Here is a 20,007-nt window from a genome sequence, read left to right as displayed (position 1 = left end):
ATGCGATGAAACCATTTTCTGAAACGTCTACTAAAAATTATAATAATATATTGTACATGACGTTATCATTTTATGTACAGCCTGCTAAAACTAAAGCTGTATAATAAAACAGTCAATAAAATCCAACGTTTATAAAGGTTCAGTTTTCTGAAAAAATATTTTAGTGAAGTGTTGATTCAGCTTTATCATCTTTTTAAATAATTTTGACCACACAATTAGTGGAGCTGTTCTTATTTGAACTGACAACTGAATGTAATCTTGGTTTACTTCACTTTGATTGTATGTGTGTTACACCACAGAGTGTTAAATGTTGAAGACTGCTGAGACAGCATGCTTGATTTTATCTGTATTTACAGGAAATCATCAGTCAATAAATAAACACCCCTGTCCCACCAACACAGACACACACGACACACACATATGACACACACACACACACACACACATACATGCACTGTCAATAAAGTTATACAATGCATTGAACTGGATTTGGCAATAGAATTGTATCATATTGAATTATATCTAATAAATGCACTTTAACAAGAAGTTGTCCTCAAGTTTTCATAAAAGTTTTTTTTTTTTTTCAAAACTCTAACGCTCGCTCTTTCTTTTTCTCTCTGTCTCTGTCAGTGCTTGTGGTTCGGTCTGTGGTATTTTTGCGGTCTTTTTGTTTCAGGCTAGATGAAGAGCTCAAAGCTGAGCGAAGTGATAGCATCTAAGTGAAGACGGTTCTACCTCTCCTCTCTCTCTAGCACACAGGAAAAGATCGTACACACTCCCTGAGACCTGAAAAACCATTAACTCAGTATTCTCTTTACACTCCTTCAATCGCACAGGTGTGCATGTGTGTTGCTTGTGTGTGTGTGAGAGAGAGAGAGAAAAACACATGGAGCGAGAGAGAGACAGCACAAGATACACACTTTGCTATAAAAATGACTTTGGAATTTAAGATTGTAACAATAAGAGGTTGTTGCCACATAGTGGAGGCAGTTCAACAGAAACTGAATATGATGCAAGTTTACACATCAAAAGTAAAGGAAGAAACCAAACCCTGTCACTCACCTACTCAACTTCCGCCCAACACAATATTGACAATGGAAGTACGACACCCACTGCCAAACCTCTCTTTCTCTTCTCTTCCATATATATATACACAGAACTCTTTCAGATATGCAACGCAACACTACATACATTTTGAAACTTCAGACCTCTTGGCTAAATTAGTTCTCTCTGCACAAGTCAAAACTCTAATTGGAGACACACACAGCGTTTGACCTCATGGTTATACCGGTTTTATTTCCTGCTGTTGCAAAAGCGCCATTGAGCAAGGCACTAAGACCCAAATTGTCATTAGTCTGTGGTTACCTCTTGCCTTTTAGCTCTTATCTGTTTGTATACGAGGCAGTGATTTGCTGAAAAAAAAAAAAAAAAACTTTGTTGCCGGATGCATTTAACAGACAAAACAGGTAACACAATACGTTTTGTCACATAGAAAAAGTAGATAGACACTGTAAATTATTGGCAATATACAATTTTATTAATTTATGCTCTTAGAAAAATCTACTCAACAGTGCTGTTTTCTTCAAGACGGATGCGTGAACTTTAACACACAAAAAATACAGTGAAAGACAAAAACACAAATAAATACTGAAGGGAGCAAAAAGCAACTGAGCAAAAACTGAGCATTTCTATTCAGCTGTTTTGTGTTCTACCTGCTTTTTGTATGTTAACAAACAGATTGGGTGTCTGTCCTTAGGCATGCAATATATCTGTATCACGATATGGGCTTTGAGGAAAAAATAGTGCCTGTGTTTTGTCCTGATTTGTAATAATAAAAATATGGAAAAACAGAGCTACTGATCACAAACCTGCTGAATTGAAAACACACCCTGATAAACGATGATGTAATCAGCATATTGATATCACAGATGAAAACTTACAGCACAAATTAAAACTTGGTGGAGCCCTTCCTTGTAAAATAAGTATAAGTAAATGAGTCAGTATATCACAATATGTTACATGGCTGCTGCTGTTGAAGTTCTAAAACTGGTTGAACTGTGTCCTTCATGCTTCATCAGACTTGGGCTTAACTGAGACACTTCAGCCACTGTAATCACAGAAGCAAGTGTTAGTGTATAAGAAAGATCCTTAATAAGCAATGTTACTTAAACCTGAAAACATTTTGTATGGTATAAAATATCATAAGTACATGCAAATGTTTTACATATGAATATATAACAAATCAGGTACATACTTTGACTGTGGATGCTGTGCTTTACAGCATTTGTCTTTTCCTTAATGGAGAAAACAAAACAAAGACATTGAAGTCAATTACAGTACATATGACTGCAGAGGCAGAATTAAACAAAGAATCAAGCATTTTTAAAAATATTGTACAGGAAAAATAATACACTTACTTTGCAAAGTGGTGGCGACATTTTTTGGGTAGCCCTGTAAGCAAGAATATGTTTTTAAAAAAAAGAAATTTGCTATATTGCTCGGAATCTTTCCCTCCTCACTTCACGTTATGTAGCGCAAGAAACTGGAGGACTACTCACGGCTGAAGTAGTACAGTGTGCAGATGATAGCCAGAGCCAGGCCGGCAGTAAGTCCAACCAATGGCCACAGAACCATGGAGCCGCAGCCATCTAGAGCAAACATACAATATAGAGTATTACTGCACTGCAGCTATGTGATATAATCAAGCATTAGTTAATAGTTAATTCTTTGTTGTTTTTTTCTTCTGCCACAAACAGGTGCATACAATTACATACAGTGCTCTGTTTTCTTTAATGAAAATTCCTGAATAACTTACCTGGTGGAGGATTCTTCTTAGGGCAGCGACAGACTGGCTTGACTGGTGGTTTGGGTTTTGGCTTTGGAGGTGGCGTTGGAGCGGTTACTGTCAGATAAAGACCAAACAACAATAAAGACAAGCGCTAACAAAATGTATGCATTGAAGCAACACAGTAGAGGAAGAGATTAAAGGGGATTCTGATGAAGGATCTCGTCCAAAATGCCAAAATTCTCTCCACAAATCACATTGCATATATTCGTTTGTGAGCCTGTTGGCATCCAGTTGGACCAGCGGACAGTTCCTCTTCAAATTTTGCTCCTTTTCGGCTCAAAGACGTTCACGCATTGATGAATGAACTATACACGCATATCTAGGTAGACGCGACATACTTTCCTTTTTGTAAATACACCATATTCACTTTATGTATTTCATCTTTTACCATTGATTTTACTCTATGTTAAATTGCCATTCATGTGGACGGGGAGCACCAGCTGGTCACAAAAAAGTGCTCAACCACAATCCAAATTAATATGAAAACTTATATTTGTCATGCATACCATGTGTTATACTTGTGTACATCTCTCAGCAAAAGCAACAACAGCAGTTACCTGTATGAGCGCTCTGAGGTTTGAGTGTCCACTAGCTATGGACCATTTGTATTAGACCGCCACACCCAGGTAAGTAAGGTTGATAGCGTAGATTTTGTTCAGAACTAATAACTCTAAAGATAAAGGATCAATAAACTAAACTACAAATTTTTTCAAGAATAACGTCAGCGACTTTTTAAAGGACAGTACATAAGAGTTATACTGCAGGAAACATATAAAGGAAGGGACATGAGACAAAGTTTCCTCGACCAACTCTAACTGGGTACGCAGTTACATAGAGGGCAGTGGCATGTTTTTTTTTTTTTTTGTTTGTTTTTTTAAGTCATAATCTTCATTGTACAACAAATAATAAATATATTGTGTTAAATGTCATACTGGACCAGATTTAAATACAGAGGTTTGTCTCAGATTTGCATTTCTTAGCCATCTCACCTGCCATCTGAACTCAAACGAATGTTTGAAGCTCTCACAACCATTTAATATTAAACACTTGATATTCAACTTCTGTAGATGAAGGAGATTTCAGCATACAAACCTCCTGGCTGAAGAAGACTCGCAGGTTTCAACACTTCGTTGTTGCTCTTGTCCTTTAGAATACAGGAATAAATCCCTGTGTCCGTCTTCTGCACTTTGGTGATGCGTAGCACAAAGGAATTACCTCTCTTGCTTAATTTAAATCGTGACTCTTCCACACCAGTACCATAGTTAACACGGTCAGCGTTGTTGCATTTGCCTAGGTACTGCCAGCTTTTAAAGTCTCCGCTTTCGCTGGAAGTACTGCGAAACCAGTAGACAGAGTCACAGGAGATGTTAGCGCAGTCACACTCAATAGTCTCTTGACTGGAGATTGAAGGGTAAAGAATTTTGAAGGGTTCATTTTCTGAGTTCTCGCTTGAACCTAGGAGGAGAAAAACAGGGATGTGAGAATTCAAAAGACACACACCTGTATTACAGTCCAAAATCTGTAGTTTACGGTCATATATTATTGACAGATGAGGCTCTAAAACACTACAATGAGGTCAAGACGAAACACCCAAACTTGCAAACATTGTGTATTTTCTATAAATGGTTACTAAGTCTTGTTTTGATATCTCAAGCCGACTTGTCTTGACTTGAAAAGCCGTCAGCAACAGTGCATGCACAGTCTCCCGTAACAAAATTAAGACTAATTGTAACGTAAAAGCGCATACAAGGCAAAAGAATGTACAAACATAACTGGCAACATAGAAACACAAGCTGAATTGTGGAGAAGCCTCATATATACATGTATATTTTAAACTTGTGAGGATGATATTTTGAAATTGCTACACTGGGAGACTGATTTCACATTTGTGCAATGTTTAAGGGACGCCTTCATTGGAAGAGCTATTTCATCTAATTTTAGAATCAGTTCCAATGCCTGTTTTGTGTGTTTTCAAGTCAGGTACGTAGGCATATACCTGTTGCAATCACTATTCTTATGAAATATCTGAAGGTAAGTGGCAACTCAAAGGCCTTTCACACACAGGCATGTGTGAAAGGTTAAGGCTCACATTTAAGTCTGTTGGATGATCATGTCGTTCTTGCCAACATATATGACATGCACAAGGTGCGTAGCATTCGAGAATGTTCCAAAATGATATACTCTTTATGTAGTAAGGTGCACTACACAGTAAAATACAATTCATTTCAATGAATTCCGTAATATAATTATAATACCAAAAAAGTAAATATAAAATTGACGATACAGGCCTACCACTGAGCACTAACAAGGTCATGACTGCACTTTTAATCCAGACTGTACATATTATATTGAGGCAAAAACTTTACTGTATCAATCATTTATACCAGTATTATAGGACAGTTCTAAGACAATTAAGTAACCTATATGGAAGACTATTATAAATTATATATAACAAATGAACCAAAGGCTACGGTGTTGTACTTTGTTTAAACTGTCAGAGTCGTCTGAAGGTGGATTTCACCTTATAGCTCAAACTATGGCTATGAACGCTTCAGACATAATTTGTTGACGTTTAACTACACAATTCAGGCTGAACATCAGATTCGCTTCAGTCTGAGCAGACAACAACACATCCCTCGCTACAGGCCCCTGACTGAGCTGTGATGCCGAGACTGTTTGAGGCTTACGAAACAGCAAACAGATAAACTTTGTGGTCTTACCTGTTGTCCACAGCGATACTGTCAACAGTGTCCATGCCAGTGGCAGCGGGATCATTTTGTCCGGTCGCCACTGTGTGTACGCGCGTGTGTATCTTGAGTGGTCGCTGAGGGAAGGTGCTGATACTTTCTTTTCCTGCTATCTATCTGTCAGAGATGATGGGAGGAACTGAGCTGACGGGGCCCTGAGTCGTCAAGGTAACACCCCAGTGTGACACAAACAGGGCCTATCAGAATGGGCCATTTAGAATAGCTGCCAAGGGACATAAACATAACACACACACACTCATACATTGCTGGGAAAAATTACTTGAAATTTGAAATGTGCTTAAAACAGCAGACAGCTAGCAAAAAGGATACCAGCATAAAAAAGAATGCTAATCAGCTGATCCTGATATTCTTGTCTCTGTTCACTCAAAAAGAATGTACCCAACAAGTAACAACTGTTTTCATCTCAGATGCAGATAATTAAAGCAGTCAACATAAGAGGCATAAAGTGTAATTTATCGCTTGGGTCATGAAAGACAGCTGAAAACATGTGGTGATGTTTGATCAGAGCTTACATGATACCACATATCAAGCAATAAAAAAGTTGTATATTCTCAGAGCAGCAGTTTGCAGAGCTGTGGTGTCTGCCCAGGTGCATGACCTAGAGCTCAGCGGAGTCCTACATATGCAGCTTCATGCCTCACTTGCAGAGCACGGCAAAGGAATACCAGTGTACGAAGCCTGAATTTCAGGTATTAACTGGAAAACAAGGGTCAGCGATACAAACTCAGTTCCACAACGCTGTACAAATATCATATATATGTGAAATATTCACTGTTGTGTCTCTACCGCAACTTCAGTTTTTTCATACAACTTACTTCTTTAACTGCATGGGGCGTAAAGTCTATCAAGACACACTTTAAGTAGGCAGAAACACAAAACCCAGTGAGGTTTTGTGCATGTATACGCTATTTTGCAAAGCAAATCATATCAATTCTGAATATTCTCACCTATATACTGTGAAAAGAAACTTTTTTCCCATTGAAATTGAAGGAAAGTGAAATAATTCATTTCCAATTATTTCAACAGATTGAATACAGTTCTCAGATATTTTAACAAACGAAATATAATATTGATATTCAGCAGGATGCTCCAGCCTCTGAATTTCGTTCTTGACCCATTTCTTTCTTGTTAGGTGAATGTTTAATCATTGGTAGTGTAAATCAAACTTAAATCATTAAAAAAAATCTAATGGAGATATATATATATATACTATATACTATATATACTTTCTAAATTTCCTAATAACACAGATCAGTTGAAAACCCTGACCAAAAACTGAGAGAACAGACCTGCAACAGACTGATTGACATGCAAATTCAACGTCATCTTTCACGCGCACAGATACAGTATGTCATACGAAAAGACGACAGTAAAGGTTCAGTTTGTACTGTATTTCTCAATGAGGCAGTTGGAGCTGCAACGACCAATTATTTTCAGGAATGGCTGATTTGTCTAATGAATCATTTAGTCTATAAAATGTTAGAAAATAGTGTAAAAATGGCCCTTGGCAGTTCCAAAGAATCAGAGGTAACATCTTCAATTTGCTGGTTTTGCCAAATATTCAGTCAAACAGCCAAAAAGGTACTTCAGTTATGGTGATATAAAACAGAAAAAAACAATCCAACACTGAAACCAATGAATAATTGGGATTTTTGCTTGTTTATCCATATATCAACCACAAATCATACGTATAGATTCTGCGTGATGTTGCCATTCATGATCAGTAATGACTTAGTGCAAATATACTGCATTGTTAAGGGCAAAGAAGGCACTTGGGAATTGCTTGTACTTTATCTTACTTGAAAACCAAACTTTATGCAGTTTTCCCTGTATTAAAGATAATATGCCCATTTATTGGCATTTATGTATTACTATGGAACAGCCATTTAAAAAAAAAAGCCAGGACTCACTGTTTAAATGTGTTATTATTCACTGAACTTACATTTTCTTGATAGAATTTAAGTCTGCTTAAATCATCTAAGTGGTGTCTGTGGATTGTTTTGCGTAAAAGGTTAGGGTGTAGAACGGGCTGCTGGGGGTCTTAGAATGAGAGGATGTGGGCTCCCTATAGCTCTACGGGGGTCGAAGATTCGAGCGAGACAGGGAACGAGACCACAGGATTCTTTGAAAACAGGAGATCTCAGGGGGCTTCAGAGCTGCTCTTTACACACGGACTGAGCTATGAAGCCTTTGTTGGTCTCTCTGCTCCGATGCTTTAAGTCAAAGGCTGCCATGCTGAGTTGTTGTTTGCCTCTCATTTCATTTCTCCACTCCTTTCATCCGCCAATTTTGTTAAAAGTTTAGTCGGAGCCTTGGTTTTGTTTCAGCAGTATCAGCAGCTTTTCAACTTAAATCAATTGCTTTATGAACTTGTCATTCACATTTTTCTTTTGTTATCAACACTGGTACCTCCAGCAGTAATCTGACAGCTGATATCTACATCTTTTCAACAATTATTTAACTTTAAAACATACTGGCAAGCTATTTCATGCATACACTGTTCTGTTATTCCAACAAGCCACACACTGTGCACCATTCTGCTCCAAGGATCCTACTGAAATCAAATACCTGATACAGAGAAATGAGGAAAGTCCCTGTATCGTACCACAAAAACTGTAATGCAAAAAATATATATCATTTCTTGGCATGTTTGACCAAGCTTTAACGATAGTTTAGTGATAGAGATAGTGTGCCAAAAAGACTATGTTATACTATTTTACACTCTTAAGGACCTGGGATCCTTATAAATAAAGAGGATGACTGAAGATTGGAATTTGCTGCATTAACTTTGCCTCTTTTCAGTCACAACAAAGTAATGTAACCTGCTTTTGTTCAATTCATCACAGACTGCATCTAAGCATGAATTCTCTTGTAAAGAGCTGTCCTCATTTGAACTTGTGCACCTGTTTGACCCCAAACACTTCACATGCTGTTTGGATCCGCAAATATATTCATAACACATGCAGATAATGCACTGTAGACTGGGACAATGTCTCTGCACTATTTTGTTTGACTTTTTTTTTATAGTTAAGAGATATTGCATTGTATGCAAAGGGCACAGAATTTGTTGGATTTTTAACATCCCCATTACATTCAAAATACACCGAACCTATCTGCATCTCCAATAGCCTTCTTTCAGCCTATGCGCCTCTGAGTAAAAGCACCGAGCTTCAAAAGAAATGAAATGACTAAGCTTCAAACATCTGTGGGCTTTTATTTGCTTTACTGATGCTCTGAATGAAGCTCAACAGCGCCAACCACAGGCTCTAAAAGGGATCACAATCTAACACGTCCTTGCCAGCAGCACATAACACACAATCGAACGGAATTTAATTTACTGGTGCATTAAGAGGTCAAGATTACTTCTTGATTATTCTAAATGATAGGCAAGAAAATAAGAGATCTTAATTTAATTAAAGATATTATTAAGTGACATAGTGAAAAATAAAGTTATTATAGCTGTGGATATGTGTGAGAAACTCATTCAAACACACTGAAATAAGAATAACATTCATTCCTTAGGAACACAAATTGACTAAGCATGGCTAGCCAGCTAGCACACCTATGGAGAACAGCACTTTTGGGCAATCAGAGCAGATGGTGAAAATTGCTTTGTTAATTACTATCAAAATTATTTTAATAATTTTAATATACACTGTTTTGAAAATGTCAAAGTCATGCTCGTGATACCTTCATGTTCTGCCTAAATGTCAGCACTTCAGCTGGCTCTGTTGAGTTTAACAGCCCAGAATGGAGTCATCCCACAACTTCTCCTCTTCTGTCCTAGTGTCTACTTTCTCTTTCATTTTCTTCTTCTCTTTCCTGTATTTGGGTTTGGCTGGCTCATCCTGCCCACCCTCCCCCTGCTCAACATTAATTTCAGCCTGAATGTGCACTTCAGTATATTTTCTATTGTCCATCATGTCCTCTGGCTTTAAACTGTCCATCACCTGTTCCTCCTCAAAGTCCTCTTCCTGGGATTTTTTTTCTTTTCGTCTCTGCTTGCCATGTTTCTTTCGCTTTTTTCTCCTCCTCTCTTGCTCTGAATCTCCAGATTCCTCCCTTTTTCTCTCCTCTGAGTCAATATCTCTTTCCTTCCTCTGCCGTTTTCTCCTCCTCTCCTCCTTGTCTGAGTCCTCATCTCTTGCCCTCCTGCCTCGCTCCTTCCTGGATCTTCTAATCCTCCTCCTTTCTCTTCTCCTGTATTCACTATCATCACTGTCACTTGTGCTACTATAGGAGGAGGAATATGAGGAGGAGTAAGATGATGAGGCAGAATACGAGGAGGAGCTTGACTGCTTTCTGCTCCTCCTTCTCTTAATGGGCTGACTAGTGAATTGTGGAGAGCCTACGCCTGGGAGGGCTGGAGGAGGGCAGTTATAACCCCAGCCATGAGGCGGCCAGGGAGGGCCTTGGTATGGAGAGTGCCATCTTTCAGCTGGGTAGTAGCAACCAGGACGGGACTGATGAGGAAGGTCAGAGGTGGGAGGGAGGTTGGGCATAGGTTTTTTCAATTCTATGATCTGCGCCTTGTTTGATACTTCCTGTTCTTCCTCTTCATCTTCTTCATCCTCCTTTTGTGCGCCACCCTGAGGGAGGACTTGACCTGTCTTGGGGGTAAGTCCACGAGCTTTCTGAACCTGAATGTAATCTGCCAGTTCATCTGCAAATGTGCTGTAGACTTTTTGCTGAGATTTGCAGAGGTCAATGACCTTCTTCTCTCTGGTCAAGAGCATGTAAACAGGAATTAAGTAGCTATTCAACCAGGTAATAAATGTTAATGTCACATCAATGCTCCGATTAAAAGTCACATTAAAGCTCTATTAAGTATTTTTTTTACCATTAGAGAGCAGGAAAACAGAAATAGAATTTCATAATAGAATCAGCGATAACTGTCCAATACCACATCAGTGTACTATAACTTCTGTCCTTTTTCATGCTGCTTTCGTCCTGAATCCATACCCAACTGGGGTGGGTTGTTTACACTACTCATCTCACTTGTGTATGTATAACAGCCATGGGACTCAACCACAAACCTAGTTGAAAACCAAAACACAACCTAAAAACTGCTAAAAGCTACATAGAGCCATAGAGATAATACTCATTCATTTCAATGTTAGTATAAAAAACTTGATGGCACTTTAATGTTGCCAAAGTTCTAGAAAAGAAAAGTGCAGCAGGGAAAAGAATCGTAGCAGGGGCTACATTTTAAGTGTAGTACAAATTACGATGCAATGACAATAGATCTGTTGTTTTTGTCAGAAGTCTTTATCTTACCTAATCTGGTGCTTGTTTCCCTGCATATGTGCCTGGTACATCTCCACTGAGTTAAACTGTATACCACACATCTGACACATCAGGGAGTTAGCTGAAGACAACAAAGAGCGGGTGAGGTGGGAAAGGAGGGAAAGACATAGAGGCATACATGATGAAATAGTGGCTCATAACTAATCAGAAACACTGCTTTCTCCAGTTCTAGTTAGCTCTAATGAGTTCTGACTGACATCAAACAGTATTCATTCAACATTACTTTTGCATTTGGAAGCTCCAAGTCTCTCTCCTCAAGGAGATGTTTTACAGCTTACAACTGACAATTGAAAAAAGTGAATATAAAAGTTTCACAAGAAACCTAGTAACCTACTACGCAATTTGGTCGCTGTTTGTTGTGTTTAAATGTGCTCTATAAATAAACTGATTTGACTTGACATTCTGTGTATCAACTGCAAACACTTTTTGCTAATTGAAACTCTACTGTACTATTATTTAACATAATTAGAACCACAATTAGATTAACTGCCTCTTGTCAGCACTAGTTTATTGTCATGAAGCTAATGCCTATCTACTAATCTTCTACCTACCTGCTACCTGATGGAATGAAATCTTCATGGCTGAGGGGATTCGCAGTTTCAAATATCAGTGTTTTTTAAGGAAGCTCGGCAGAAAATTCTTTTGGGGCTTTTTGCTTCACATTTCTGTGCACTAATCTGTACTTTCTGTACTTTACTTTTTATCTTGATCGTTTATGTGCTGGTTTCGGGCTGTTGTGCTGCTAGCTGCTTATATTGATTTTATTTGTCGCCTTAAAACTCAGCGTTATTAAAGGATGCTGTCATAAAGTGTGTCTAACAAAGAAGTATTTTTCTTTCTTTAACATCAGTATTGCCTCTTAAAAACATACAAAATCACAATGAGGGACTGGTTAAATATTAAACTAATTCCTTCAGTGTTTGATCTTCCCCTTTGTATTATTTTGCCTTGCAGAGAGGCAGGACCTTGTGTTACCTTGTTGAACATCGTCTCCCAGCTCTTTGATCAGATCCTGTCTGGCCTGATTCCTCTGGTGTTTTCGTCCATTGTAGTGTTGCAAAGCCATTTGGGGATTGTTGAAAGAAGCAGCACATAGAGGGCAGTACTTGTTAGGGTCCTTCAGATCAACTTCTGTACTCAGGGTAGTTGTGGTGGGTGCTGGATCCACATGGTGCTCCGTACCACTCTCTGGAGCTGATTTCTGGTCGGCATTATCAGGACCCCCAGTCAGACTTGGTGAAGTGCACGTCTCTGTGTACCTGTCTATGACTACAATGAGAAATTATCAACTTAAATTAATTTGTGTTCATCTAAAATTAGGCCAAACTTGAGAAGACAGTATTAAAACAAAATGTAATGTTAATCTGCAAATATCAACGCCCTAATCACAGGAATATTTTTTCATCACACATAATACACTTGCCTGGGGGCTGAAGACCTTGTTTACGAAGATTTTTTGCATGGACTTTGCCTTCATAGTGTGATTTTGCCACCAAGGAGGAGCTAAACACCATATTACACAGCTCACAGAAACGATCCTTATCAGTGGTTCATGGTCCGCTGCAAAAAGAGACACAAGACTGACTGGTCAGGAGACAGATATATATTTTCTGGCACAGAGTGTGAGCAAAATGAATAAGGTATTAAATAAAGTAGACCAGTTTTACCACTTATGTATATAATGTCTACTTCTCCACTGTGTCTACTTTTATTTAATTCAAAATGCTTGTACTGGCATACACAGATGGGACTTGGCCCCTCCACACCTTCACAGCAGTTTGTACTCTACATCCCTCCACTACACTCTCCTTGTTACATTTCTGTGCACCTTTCTCTTATATAATTATGCTTTATTGAGAGGGATATTATCAGAGCACTAAAGTTATGATCCTTATGATTCTGTACTGTTGGATGCTTACAACATCATGGGTTCAGTTCATTCTACTGTTACAATCATTGTTTAATGTTAAATATAAAATTTGTAAAAAAAAAAAAAAATAAATAAATAAAATCAAATGAATGCTAACCTGAGGTGCTGTGGACTCTCTGCTTATCTTCTCTGCTTTCTTGGCCTGTAGGTACACCTTGAGTTTCTGAGCATGTTTCTTTCCCTGCAGTCGGGGGATATGGGGAGACATTATTAAAAAGCGTCTGACCTGGTGCAGTCAATAAAACTGTACCACAGATCCGTGACTAGTGTTTGGGAGGCAGCACACACCTCATAGTGAGACAGCCGCTGAGATTCAAACAGCAGCACGGCCTCACACACATGGCAGTAGCCGTCAGTAAGGAGACCCTCTAGACGCTCCTCTTCATTCTTGTCTCCTGTGTGGCAGAGTATACTATCACTGTCACAATTAAACTTCAGTGGAAGATTATTTCTGCATAATGAATAAATAAGTCTATTAAATCATTTCATCACATTCATTTGGGAGATACTTTTGTCCAAAGAATCTTACATTTTGAAAATTAACTGATTTCACTTTCACAGTCTTCTGTATAATGCAAACCTATATTGCGTAACTGAGAGCTATACTTAAAATCTGACTGAGTGTTGAGCTTGGGTCTCCACATTAGGTGATTTTCTGGACAAATGGGTTTTTGAAAAATGAGAAGCTGCAAAATTTAATGTTAATGTCTAAAACTTTTCTTGTTGTATGAGTGTGATAAAAGTCTAAGACTCAAAATCATTTGTTTTTGTGGGCCAGGAATTAGGCACAACGCAAAACAATACAGAGAAAAACAGTAATGCAATATATACTGTAACAGCAATGGAAAATGTACAGAATGTATTCAAAGCAAGAAGTTATTCATTGTATTACATTATATGTATTATTTAGCAAAAGGATTCTTTGGGATCGAAGTAAACTAGGAGTTTCTTCCATTATTAGATTTATATAAAACACCTAAATTGCTGTAGATAATTGCTACCTAAATTACTCTCATGCAATGATAAACACTTGTAACATATATTGCTACCAGGTAAGAAAGTTATGGTTCCATGTCTGACTGCATTCATTTTGCTCCTTCAAAGCCTGATACATGTTCATTGTTCACTGCACTTCTGCATTCATGCAACCTTTGATTACAGGAAGAGGCCTGTCACTTTGCTCTGATAGCATCAATAAATTATGTCATGCTCTGCACATTTTCACTTGAAACACAATTATTTAGCTCTCTCTATTTTTTTTTTTTTTAAGATCTTGCAACAGCACTGTGGTTGAGCACTATTCATAATGGTTCCAACACTTTGATTTGGGTCATATGGGACTATATTTGTGTAGAAGCAGTTTGTGAAGTGTATAAGTTTCATTTTTAGAGAAGGCTAAAATTAAATAATTAGTGACTTTTGTTTTGCTATCACAATAAATTTCATACTCACTGTAAGTAATTCATACATGTCTGCATAATTTAACTATAACATGATTTGGTGTATGGTTTTTCATAGGACAAAACTGAGAGATAATGATTATTACTTATTTTAAATCAATTACCTTCTAATATTAATTTATTGTTAAAAATATTGGTTGGCAATGCTTCAACTGCAAAGATGTAATCTCTTTTCTTCTCCACATATTCTATATTTGAAAATTCAATGTTTATGACGATCCATTGTAAGTGAGTAAAATAACTGACCAAATTATCAAAATAAATAAATAATTGTTATATTAATCACTACTGAAAATGACTATTGCAGGTGTGAAACTGAGGAAAGAAAAATAAGGCACTGGGATTATGGACTATGAAATACTTTAAAATGCCTCAAGTCGCAATGCTGACTGCCTACATGGTGTGGTGGCAGAAGTTTAATTTACCAGCTTCTGCAATGTAATGCAATGATATAATAATTCACTAAAATAAAGCATTTCTCAATGTATCCAAGTAAAATAATGTCTATACTTCAACTTGGGACTGCCAAAAGTAAAACAGCATATACACACTTTGACAATTACTGTCTGAAATATTTGTCTGTTGATACATTTCAAATATTGTACTTACCAAATGATAATCACAGTAGAAGTTAACAAGACAACAGAGACTGAAGGTACTGAATCTCAATTAATGTGTACAATGTTTAAATAAGAGGAAACATTTCCTTCTACCACCCTCATCTTGAAAGTATTTTTATTCTACTGATCAGCAAGGCCACCAATTTATAGTCATTTCTGATGACAGACTGACAAGACAGTCCAGCTGATGGGGTCTGAAGTCCTTCAAACTCACAGCCAGCCTGGGATTTTTTTTTTTTTTAACTCAACTTGCCACTAGCTACTGTATTGCTCCGCTGCATTGCAGCCCATTGCTTATTAGCCAAGTTACCAAGTACTACCAGAGAACGGATGAAGTTAATGTCATCCACTAAAAAGTATTAAGTTCTTTAGTGGCCTCCGCTACCAAAACCTATTAGCTGCACAACCAACTAACCTTAACAACCGGTATGTGTCTAGTTTAAAATGGTTGTCTGGATAGGGGACTGCTAAATACTTAGCAAATGGCAAACCCCTTACAGACCTGTGAAACGAGCAACCTCTTGACTTTGTGTGGTTTCACTATCAGGTTGGTCTAAGGCTTAAGATGGTCCAGTACGGTAAACACTGAGCAACTCCCCACGGTACAGCGAAAGTTAAGACAGCTGACATTAGCGTATTTAGCTAAGAAGCTAGCTCACTCTGAGCTGGCTAGCCAATTAGCTAAAGTGCTAACGTTGGCTCGGCAGATAGGACGCCATACGTTTGAATTTTCACGTTCTAGACAAAACTCACCTTCAACCTGGGTACTATCTATTTTAGTGTTTATTACTTTGTCAGCATCTGTGGCAGAAGCCGCGTTAGGGGTACTAGTAGTGTTATTTTGAGCGCCTGCTTCCGCAAGCAGCGGAGTACAGACATGTCTATCGTCCATCTTTTTCTCTAGTTGCTAGCGCATGCGCAGAAATGCCATGTATTAATGGCGTTGTCTCATTTGCTGTGACAGTCCCATGGATATATTCTAAATCCATGGGTAATCCTCAGAAAATAAACCTTTAATTGTTGTAATGTCAATATCACACAATAATAATGGTTTTATTATTCAAAGTGTTTTAGATTTTATTTTTAAATTACACACAGCCCTTACGCTTACTGGGCCACTGTACGTATTTAAACTTTGATTTCATGTGTTGGACTCCCTTTTCCGTAAAAAGTTTGGTATTTTCAAATTGGTGAATACAGTGTTAAGATTATTGTAAATTTTTAAAAAGGATTTTTAACCTCTTCGTTCTATGATAAACTGTGGCCTCCTCATGATAAACTAAACAGCATAAATAAATAAATAACTTTCTAAAATAGTTTCTTGTCAATAGGCCCTTTTACAACAGACATTATGTCATGCCATAGTAGCTCAGTTACCAATAACATTAACAACAGACCAGGGTCCTGAAACAGAAGCAGTTAAAATGGAATTCAGCCATCATGAATTTTATTGTTTACACTTGTCCTGTTGCTGTGACAAGTCAACATTTATTACTTTTAACAAAACAACTACTGCTTATTATTTTGAGGTAAGAATGAGTCTAAGCATTAAATCATAAAATATATCTGCATGAATGCATTGAAATTAGATGTGCAAAACTGTAAGAACTGTACGCTATATTCACTACTTAGACATGTGCCACTCTGAATCCAAATTACAACAATTTACATTTATACATTATGACACAGATGATTTGGACACACAAAAAAGAAAAAAAGTTAATATCAAAATAGGTACTTTATTATGGGACATTATTCAACATTTGTGTGCAGGGAATATCTGTGTAATGCTGCAGATCCAATTCACTGACAAATATAACCAATAGACAAGATCAGAGGAAAAAAAAAAGTTCATTTCACATCAAGACAAGGACACTGATGAAGAGGGCCGCCATGGGTAGAAAAGCAGTGTTGGGTGGAAAGCAGTCACTTTCTCTTCTGGAGCTCCCTGGCTAAGGCATCCAACTGTGGAGAGACTTATTTAGGTTAAGACACACTACAGATAGGGTATGTGTGTAAGGTACATCTATAGCGTAGCCTTTTGTTGTCATGGCCAATGTATAAATAGAGTGGGGCAGCATGTTGTCAGGGTGGCATCTGTTTGTATATGTGCAGACACATTCTTGTAATGACACAATACCTTCACCAGAGATTCCATATTGAGTAAACAACATTTTGGAGTACCTTGTTTTAAATGTGTACATTAATAAGAAAACTGAGTTCATATTAACACCACTTATGCTGATCAAATTATGCTGACAATATTTTTATTTGCTGGACATGGCATTAACTGTTGATCAGTTAATAATCTCACTAGAGGTTATGTTTAATAAACTTCTGGAATTACTGTGGGACTGTGGGATTTAAACAGCACTAGACATGGTACTGCTAGACTCTGTTTTCTCATAGTTTACTTACAAGAATGTTTCTGAGAATGCTCCTCCTCTGGGGTCTCAAGTAGCTGCATTCCCCTGCCTCACACAGCTTAATCTCCTCTGAAATCTGAGAGAGAGAACGAGGGGGAATATGAGAGAAAAAATATAGAGGCAAAGAATTTCTCTGTTCTCAACAGAAAGCACTTTAAAATTCTACACGCACACACACACACACACCAACACTTGTCCCAACCTCTGATGTGCTGAAAGAATCCAGCTCCCTCTTGCCTCCAGGGTACCAACCATGGGACCAGTGCTGGGCGTTGGACAGCTGAGCCCCCACACATAGAAGTAGCCCCAGCAGCAAAACCAGCCGAGATACACACATGATATTTCTACCTATGGGCGAAGACAGACACTGATTATAGGAGACTATTCTCTCTGACCTTTTAGTGTATTAGTATGTATATTTATCACATACTGTAAATACTCAATACCCTGCAATAAAAGCTAAATGGACTAGACCAAGCTGTATATGGGTTAGAAGTGGACATGAGTTAAAATGTTTGGACTCAGCTGTAAAAACTGTTTTATTTTACTGCAAATTGCAGTCTTGCAAGGTTTCTCTCCAACTTTTTTCTTTTTTTGACTGCAGTTAAAATTTTAATAATCCCATTCACTTTTATACTAACATTGTGTGATGATAATTCTACTATTCATAATTGTTGTTTCAGGCAGAGTACAGTAAGTGTGTAAGTAAGCATCCTTACCTTAGTGTTGCAACTTTATCACCACAAGTGTCCTTTAACGTCCCTCCAGAAGCTCACTCTGCTTGTCCTGTAGTTGGTCAGTTGCGAAGAGTATCTTACAGTTTCACAGGTGTATTACCATAGAGATTCTCTTCCCTCTTATCTTCATCCTTACTATATGTACTTGTCTAAAAGGCTCCTCCTCCCAATACACATCTGTATTATCCTTTCCCTATGTGTCCCACCCATCACTGACCCCTTTGGTCGCCCTGTTCTCAGTGGTCAAATGAACGTTCCTTGGGGACAATGGGTGTAGAGAACCTGACCAATTCCAATTATCACCTGCAAACAGCACTGACACCCCTGGGATGCTCATGACCTGTGACCCATTACACATCCTCCCTCTAACCTGGCTGACCCCTCAGTCAGGGGGGAAACTCAGGGGCATCCGATGACGAGAGGAGCAAATGCTGTGGATTCATCTCCAGGCCACAGATGACGTCTCTCTCAATTAGAGGAGGAACATTTTCAGAGCCAGCTCTTACTCGGGAAGTGACTGACAGTGTGACATGTGACTGTTGACTTAGTTGATCTGCCAGTTCAAGTGTTGTTGTGACACAAGACAGATAGGTGGAAGGAAGTGGTCGAAGCAAAATGATGCCAAACTGCATCATCTGAGACATGATCTCTGCTCCAAGGCTTACCAGTCAGTGTTAGTCAGGTGGCTATACTTCCAAATTACGTTGTTACACTTTTCAGTTGTTTACAGTTAACGGTGTTCAGCAACAGGTCAGCTGAATATATAAACTGCATTTGTTTGTGATGAGCTACTTTGGCTGCTTTGTACCTATAGACTGTGTGTCAGCTACATTAACTTGAATGCTAACCTAGGTACCAATAATATAGTAGTAGTAATGATAGTAGTGATAGATAAAGTATTAATTGCAAGCGTAGAAATAAAACTAATAGCAGTACTAGTAATTTCTAATTATGGCAGCAGGTGTTGAGTGGGGTTGTAGGAGCAGCAGGAGACTTGTCATTTACACCTCCAGAGGCAGAGGTACCTGCAGAAAGTGAAAGAAGAGGAGAGAGAGACGGAAGAGCAAAAGACAACATTTCCCTCAGAACAGAATAGAATAGAATGGAAATACTGATGCAGCACTGATGGTAGCAAGTGCATTTGAATTAATATTTACCTGTGCTTTAGTTGGATATTATTTCTTGGCAGGAGTTCTGCCACAACGAGTGTTACTTACTGTTGTTGTCACTTTTTATAGTGTTCTGTTGGACAGTTTTTTGCCCTGACCCTTTGCAGCATTTGTTGCGGGTGTTTGCTGAGTTAATACCCCCTTGATGTGCTTGACACAAAGCTGTATGGATTGCTTAACAGTAAAAAGATTTTATTTCCTGACTGTGTATAAACCCATGACAGGTCAAAATTTATCATAAACCTCACCCATACCATCTTTAGTCATTGCGTTTTTATGACTGATATCTTTGATTATCTATAAATAGTAATTTCATGTCAGTGTGGCCGAGTTAATGTACTACTTCACAAATAGATCCTCAACTGTTGCAAAACCCCAAGAAATCATAGACCCAACATAGTGCATCCAAAAATGTATTCCAAGTATTACTGCGCACTCTTTCCACACAAAACCATTTCAACAGCAACACTTAACGACTCTTAGATTAATAATTGATTATTGCAAAAAGCACATTAATAGTTGATTGGGGGCGAAGGGTTAAACGCTGATTGAAGACCCTTCAAGAACAACACTCAAGAGGACTGTCTGATCTATGAACGAATGGCAATTATTTTGCACCGCTGCACCATTAGTCTTCATTGAGAAGTGAGCTGTAATGAGCATCAGGTTCTCGTGCCTTGAAACAATACATGTATGTATCTGAGTCATCTGACACATGACGTCACTACACTTCTGCATTTTA

General features: G+C 38.2%; 3 protein-coding genes across 3 annotated transcripts; all 3 read right to left on the bottom strand.

The window, feature by feature from the left end:
• Positions 1–1,515: 1,515 nt before the first annotated feature.
• Positions 1,516–7,929, bottom strand: cd8b (cd8 beta). The gene is made up of 7 exons (XM_018700269.2): positions 5,569–7,929; positions 3,941–4,303; positions 2,816–2,902; positions 2,559–2,648; positions 2,418–2,451; positions 2,255–2,294; positions 1,516–2,107 (listed from the first exon to the last, which is right to left on the bottom strand). The coding sequence occupies exons 1-6, from the start codon at positions 5,621–5,623 to the stop codon at positions 2,276–2,278; spliced, it is 648 nt and encodes a 215-aa protein (XP_018555785.1). The 5' UTR covers positions 5,624–7,929; the 3' UTR covers positions 1,516–2,107; positions 2,255–2,275.
• Positions 7,930–8,805: 876 nt separating this feature from the next.
• Positions 8,806–13,203, bottom strand: zmat1 (zinc finger matrin-type 1). The gene is made up of 6 exons (XM_018700264.2): positions 13,142–13,203; positions 12,951–13,034; positions 12,347–12,483; positions 11,899–12,192; positions 10,894–10,984; positions 8,806–10,338 (listed from the first exon to the last, which is right to left on the bottom strand). The coding sequence occupies exons 3-6, from the start codon at positions 12,435–12,437 to the stop codon at positions 9,354–9,356; spliced, it is 1,461 nt and encodes a 486-aa protein (XP_018555780.1). The 5' UTR covers positions 12,438–12,483; positions 12,951–13,034; positions 13,142–13,203; the 3' UTR covers positions 8,806–9,353.
• Positions 13,204–16,369: 3,166 nt separating this feature from the next.
• gnrh2 (gonadotropin-releasing hormone 2) lies at positions 16,370–19,089 on the bottom strand. Its single transcript, XM_018700270.2, has 4 exons — positions 18,079–19,089; positions 17,562–17,707; positions 17,352–17,435; positions 16,370–16,898 (listed from the first exon to the last, which is right to left on the bottom strand). The coding sequence occupies exons 2-4, from the start codon at positions 17,694–17,696 to the stop codon at positions 16,860–16,862; spliced, it is 258 nt and encodes an 85-aa protein (XP_018555786.1). The 5' UTR covers positions 17,697–17,707; positions 18,079–19,089; the 3' UTR covers positions 16,370–16,859.
• Between the last annotated feature and the right edge of the window lie 918 nt (positions 19,090–20,007).

Source organism: Lates calcarifer, linkage group LG12, assembly GCF_001640805.2.
Source record: "Lates calcarifer isolate ASB-BC8 linkage group LG12, TLL_Latcal_v3, whole genome shotgun sequence".
NCBI classification, from domain to species: Eukaryota; Metazoa; Chordata; class Actinopteri; family Centropomidae; genus Lates; species Lates calcarifer.
Note: the sequence above shows the minus strand (reverse complement) of the source record. Positions and strands in the feature narration are given on the sequence as shown.